A 6,445-nucleotide genomic window follows, 5' to 3' on the forward strand; every position below is an offset into this window, starting at 1 on the left:
AACTAGCAACAACAAATGTTGGCGAGGATGTGGAGAGAAAGGAACTCTCTTCCACTACTGGTGGGAGTGCAAACTGGTCCAACCACTATGGAGAGCTGTGAGGAGATCCTCAACCTACTAAAGATAGAGCTTCCATATGATCCAGCAATTCCACTCCTAGGTATTTACCTAAAGGACACAGAAACATTAATTCCAAAGAGCACCAACACCCCTATGTTTATAGCAGCACAATTTATAATAGCCAAGCTTTGGAAACAACCCAAATGCCCAAAAATAGATGACTGGATCAAGAAGATGTGGTTCATATACACAGTGGAATATTACTCAGCATTCAAAAAAGATAAACACATGCAATTTGCAGCAACATGGATGGAGCTGGAAGGGATCATGCTCAGCGAAATAAGCCAGAAAGATAAAGAAAAATACCGGGTGATCTCATTCATAGCAGGAATCTAGAAAACCTAAATATGGACCAGGAAAAAGAATAACTATAATAAAGAAAATATAAAGGGCCTCCCCAGTGGTGCAGCGGTTGAGCGCTGGGTTGCGAAGCTGCCCGCAGCCTCTGCGGCGCCGGTTCGATCCCCGGCTGCTCCCCGGCCACCGGAGGAGGGTCCCACATGGCGCGCAGACCTCTCCTGCCGCCCGCTGCTCCCCTCAGCAGTGTACTTCGGTCCTTCTGCCTGCTCTGCTCCCCGCTCTGGCTCTGGTGAATTCTCTCACCCTCCCGCGCTTCTGACTGTACCCAGTGCATGTGTAAACGAACAAACAAACAAACAAACAAACAAATAAATAAATAATACATGCCTCTTTAAAAAAAAAAAAAAGAAAAAAAAGAAAATATAAAAATCAACAAACAGCTATGAACCAGAGACACTCTTAGAGGTGGGGGAGAAAGGAGGGATTGGGGTCAAAATCAGGGTTGCAATTGTATGGGGAATATAAAAATAAAAATAAAAAAAAAGATCCCATTGTTTTTGTTTTTATTGTGGCTTATACTTTCAATCCAGTAATTTCAGCCAGACACTGGGATAATAACAGAAAAGATAATCAGTTGATAGAAAACTTGTAACTGAACTTTCATGTTTAATTGGTATGGTAGAGAGGCCACAAAGCTTGATTAAATTAGAAGTTATATATTGGATAATACTGAAAATTAAGGCTGGATAGCCTGAAATGGGAAACAGGAAGAGGTTAAGGACTTTGAGTGACAGTGCTATGGACTAATATTTGTGTCCCCTCCAATCTAATCCCAGTGTGATGCTATTTGGGGATGGGGCCTTTGGGAATTGTTTAGGTCATAAGGACAGAGCCCTCATAAATGGGAATAGTGCCTTGTAAAAGAGGCTCCACAGAGACCTCTCACCCCTGCCACCTTCTGTAATTACAATGAAAAGACAACCATCTAGGAAACAGGGCCTTGGCCGACGTCACCCTGATGACTTGACCTTGGTCTTCCCAGCCTCCAAAGTGGTGAGAAATAAATTTCTGCTGTTTATAAACTACCCAGTCTATGGCATTTCATTATTGCTTAGTTCCCTGAAGGGACTAAGAGAGACAGGCAAGGGGAGTTATACCTGGTAATTAAGCCAAGTACCATGATAAGCATCATGTATATTGTTTTTTTAAAAAACACACAAAAAGTGCCATAACTTGGGGGATGAACAAGAATGACAATCTAATATCCCCTGATATCCTCAAATTATCAAGCAACAGAATTTTTTCTAGAGAAATTGTCATTCTCATTAAATTAATTGCATCCTTTCCATCAACAAATTGCATAATGACTAACTTCCTAAGCAACCTTGAATATCTCTACTTTTTCCATTTTCATCATCATCAACCCAGTTCAAAATTCACTCTTACCTATTTCCACTGCCTCCTGGTTAGTCTCTCCATTGTGCCTTGGTTTTCTCTCTTCCCTCACTATCCCTTCCCCACAGGAAAAGCAGATCAATCTTCCTAAAATGTTCATAGGATGAAAACCAATATCCCATCATGACCATTTGTCTCTTGCTCCGTTTCCAGTCACCTTTAAATCTTCCTACTTACTTACTGTCACACATACTGTCCCTAATAAGCTCTACCCTACACAGATTAGCTTTTCATAGTCTTCCCCAACCTCCTTTTACCCTTAAGTGAACCAGGTCACAATTTCTATTTCTATATTTATTTTTACATCATGGGTTTCATCTGACATCCCCACATTATGCTGTGTGATGACTACATGGGAATTCATGAGAGTATCCTTTCTCTTTGGGGGCATATTTGAAATTTACTGTAATAAAAATCTTTAAAATTTCCCTTGATGCTACAAACTAAAAATAATAGGTTTTGCCTGTAATTATCTCTAATTAGTTTTTCAGTGTTTAAAAAATATTCATGATTCATTTTCCTATTTTTGTTTAGTAACAACTTTGGAGCCACAAAATGCCAGGTAAAATTCTAAATTTTTATTTCAAATATAAACTTATGTTTCCACAGTTTGGAAGCCTTAAAAAAGAAAGCAGTCATCAACAAAACAGAATTTTTTTCAAATGAAGCTCAAAAGAACTTTTTTCCCATTCATTCATAAGGTCATACAGTGTTGTCTTAAAATTTTGCCTCTCCAACATTAAAAGTAGAAGCCACTTCACCCTTCCTTCTCGTGTTAACATGTTTGTGCAACATGCTATAGTATGGCTCCTTTGAATTCAAAGTATAGAGTGGTGAAATATTCTTCCAGTCTTCAGCACTTGGGGTCTGGTGATGTGGACGTGAGCCCTTAAAGAAACATTTAACATTCTCATTTGCCAAATCAGCTGCATTCTCTCTGGCTTCTTTTATAAGGCTCTTCTGCTCCTCAATCACATACTCGGTGCTAAATTTCAGCTGCATAAAACTAACTGGAGATCTGCAATAGGTAATAGATGTACCAATCATAAGAATAATGCAAACCACAGCTATTAGAATCCAGCCAGCCACCTTAGGAAAACAAAACAGAATAGCAGTTTAGTTATACTATATAAAAAGTTTGAGTCCACAGTTAATTGTGTCTTAATCCCTTAAGAAAAAGGAGTGGGAAGAATTCTAGAACCCTTTTCTTTGTACAGCTGCTTGCTGGATGAATCAATTCTATTCCAAGTCATTGCAAAACCCCAGGGAGACCTGGAACTCAAAATATGCACTTTTGGCAAACCCAGTGAAACAAGCATTGCGCTTCAAAATCTCACAAACAGGGAGTGCAAACTGGTCCAACCACTATGGAAAGCTGTCTGGAGTTTTCTCAGCCTACTAAAAATGGAGCTACCATACAACCCGGCAATTCCACTACTAGTGATCTACCCAAAGGACACAAAAACATTGATTCAAAAGAACACCTGTACCCCTATTTTTACTGCAGCACTATTTACAATAGGTAGCACCTGGAAACAACACAAATGCCCCAAAATAATGACTGGATCAAGAATATGTGGCATATATACACAATGGAATATTATTCAGCAATCAAAACAGATAAACTCATGCCATTCCCAGCAACATGGATGGAGCTAGAAGGAATTATGCTCAGTGAAATAAGCCAGAAGGAAAAAGAAAAATATTGGATGGTTTCACTTATAACAGGAATATAGGGAAACCAAGTAAGACATCAGTGTAAAAAATAATAATAACAGCACGAAACACAACAAAGCAAAAATGACAATTATAAATCAGAGACATCCTGCAGGGGAGGAGGAGGGACAGGGATCAGAGGAAGGGAGGGAGGAGCACAGGGGACTGTGGTGATGGTGCATGGGGTGCCTTGGGGAAGGAAATTCTATGGGGACTCAATCTGAGGTGTTGTGGGGAAGCAAATATTGTTTAAAAAATAAATAATAAAATCCCACAAGCAGTGAGGGACGGTGGCTTTACACGCAGACCACTTTATTGTAATAATTCTGCCTTCTAGCTGACTCCCGTATTCTCTCTAAAGGGTGGCTGTGAGAAGATACAGGAGGCAAAGTGTAGGGCGGCTCACACCCCCGTCCCCTAAGCTCTGTCCCTTGAAGTGGTAATCTACAACACTTTTAAGCTCACAGAAACTATTTAGGGGTCCTTAAGGCCAGTTAAAGAACAAAGAAGACTTCTAGAGCTGCTGGATTCCAGCTCAGACAGGGGCCCGGTTTCCACTGGAGGAGATGAAGTGGAGGGATGAGAGGAGGAGGGAGTGAGGTAGATGAGGTAGTGAGGAGACACTGACACTTGATCAGGGTTGCAGACATCTCCCGCTGATAGCCTCAGCAGGGCTTTATTTATAGATCAGAAATTGTTATTTGATCATTACATGATGCGATCATGATTGATTTTACTTTTACATTGTTTCAGAAATTATTAATGATCATTAATAGTACACAGTCCTTTCTTAATTTTCCTAGTCTATGATTAATATGGTCATATATTTGGTCATATAATATGGTTATATATTTTCCTCGGTGATGTATGTTATTCAGAAAATAGAAACAGGTGCTATATGCAATGTGATTTATATGTTCAAGCTAGGTAACTGAAAGAAAGCTAAGCAGGCACTGCAAAATCAAGGGTGGCTTCCTATTTGCTATATAGAACCAAAGGGTCCCCGTGCCATGGGAACAGTATGTGGTGTGTTTCTCTCCGGCCAGTTCACCTCCCTGGGCACCTCAGGGCCTTCTCTAGTGGGGACTTTTGTCCGACTCAGTTCCATCAGTTCTATCAAGCATGGCTTGTTAAAAAAAACTCAGTGTTACTCATAGTAACTGAATTACAAATTGGAGGAAGTGGAGAACTACTGGGAATTATTTGATTATCAATCATGTTGAAAGGTACATTTCTCACACTACTGAAGTGTGCATTACTGGCACTAATGCCAACACTCATTGTGTTATTCTAAAGCTTATAGAAAATTTCCATGGTTTCAAGAACTGCCACAAACAAATGAAAGGAAGTAGCAGGAGCCAGCTATGGAGTTTTCTGACTTTTCAGAAATTTCCCCCATGCCCAGACCTTGTCAGACAGCGTGAGTAGCATGGCCCGCGCCACAGAGCGAAAATGTTACCAGCTAACTAGACCAGTTATATCCCCTGCACCAGATGCCCCTTATGCCTTCTTTACATACTCTTTCAAATGGCAGCAGAGGGGAAGGCTTTCCAAGAATGCCTTGCTCTGCCGTGCACTCAGCTACCTGGAATAAAACTTCTTTTGCAATAATACCCAGCGGTTCAGTCTTTGGCTTTCTGAGCCCCTAGCCACTACCCAGCTCAGGTGATAAGAAAAGGACTTAACGGGCTCTCTGGCACAGCCTCACTACACAGGTACCTTTCCTCCTTTTCCTTCATTTCATTTAAATGTTCACCTTTGGACTCAGTAGAAGCAAGTAACTGTCCGAATTTGTCTTCAGGTGCCTTATACCTGGAGAAAAGGCACCGATTCTGCCTCACAGGTAAGCCTCGCACCCAATCTCCTGAAGCCCGTCCCCTCCACTCCTCCCGCCCGCTCAGCGCCAGCTCCCGACCTGCGATTGAGCCTGGAGCGCCTTCAGGAGGTCCGGCTCTAGGTTCCGCAGACAGGGCAACTTGGGCATTAACGTGGAGCAGTTTTCATTGCGGTCAAGGCACAAGCGCCTTGCTAAGTAGGGGATCCCGCTGGCGGAGCACTCGTAGAAAGTGCCCCCGAGCAGCCCCACAGCCACCCATGTAAGGGGGGCAACCAAGGCGGTGGCGCTGATCCACAGGAACTCCTTCCAGCTCTGGCTCCCACAGGTGCACAACTGGCTGCAGTCCCGCCTGCAGCAGCCAGTGGTCAGGCGCCAGGTGCTTGTGTTCAGCACGTAGCCCAGGAGGAAAAGCGCCAGCCCAGGCACCAGCAGGAAGACCATTCCATAGGGCAGGTTCCAGGTGGGGTGGCAGGGGCACTGGAACACTGCAGTGGAGAAGATGCGCTCTCCGCCTGCGGTCAGCAGGGTCACCAAGCCATAGCCCAGCTTGCTGCCATGCTTGAGCTGTAGGTCCAGCAATGTGGGAAACTTCTCCAGGATGGTCTTAACCAAGGTTGCCATTTCAAGTCAGCCCTGGGTGCTTCTGCCTCTTTGCTGCTTCAGCAGTAGTTTGGATGGACTAGAGTCTGGGACTTCCTGTTCTTAGCAAAAAATCAATTTTCTAAAAGAGAAGAGGGCTTCACCAGGTTTTGATTTCTTTTTTGCAAACAAATCAGCTCTGGCAGACAGACAGATTCAAGTACACACCCTTGACTTTCCAAGTAGCCACCCATTCTTAGAAGAAGATAACACCGGTGTCCTTTATAAGGTGGAGGCCAGGGCACAGATGGGGTATAGGGGTGTAACTTGAAACTGCTGCCACCTGCATCCCAGGAGCTGGCTCTGATGTTTTGCAGGGGCCTTGATAAGCAGCATTGAAAGAACAACCAGTTTTGAGAGAGAAAAAACTTCTTTGGA

At 43.0% G+C, this 6,445-nt stretch overlaps 1 protein-coding gene across 1 annotated transcript; it reads right to left on the bottom strand.

Annotated features, from left to right (window-relative positions):
- Positions 1-2,592: 2,592 nt before the first annotated feature.
- On the bottom strand, positions 2,593-6,049 carry LOC311187034 (calcium homeostasis modulator protein 6-like; the record flags this gene model as incomplete). The annotated part of the gene is made up of 2 exons (XM_084258250.1): positions 2,593-2,964; positions 5,507-6,049. 2 exons carry the CDS (start codon positions 6,047-6,049, stop codon positions 2,593-2,595), a joined length of 915 nt encoding a protein of 304 aa, XP_084114376.1.
- Positions 6,050-6,445: the final 396 nt, after the last annotated feature.

The sequence above is a fragment of the Talpa europaea genome (assembly GCF_964194135.1).
Source record: "Talpa europaea genome assembly, chromosome: 2".
Classification (NCBI taxonomy): Eukaryota; Metazoa; Chordata; class Mammalia; order Eulipotyphla; family Talpidae; genus Talpa; species Talpa europaea.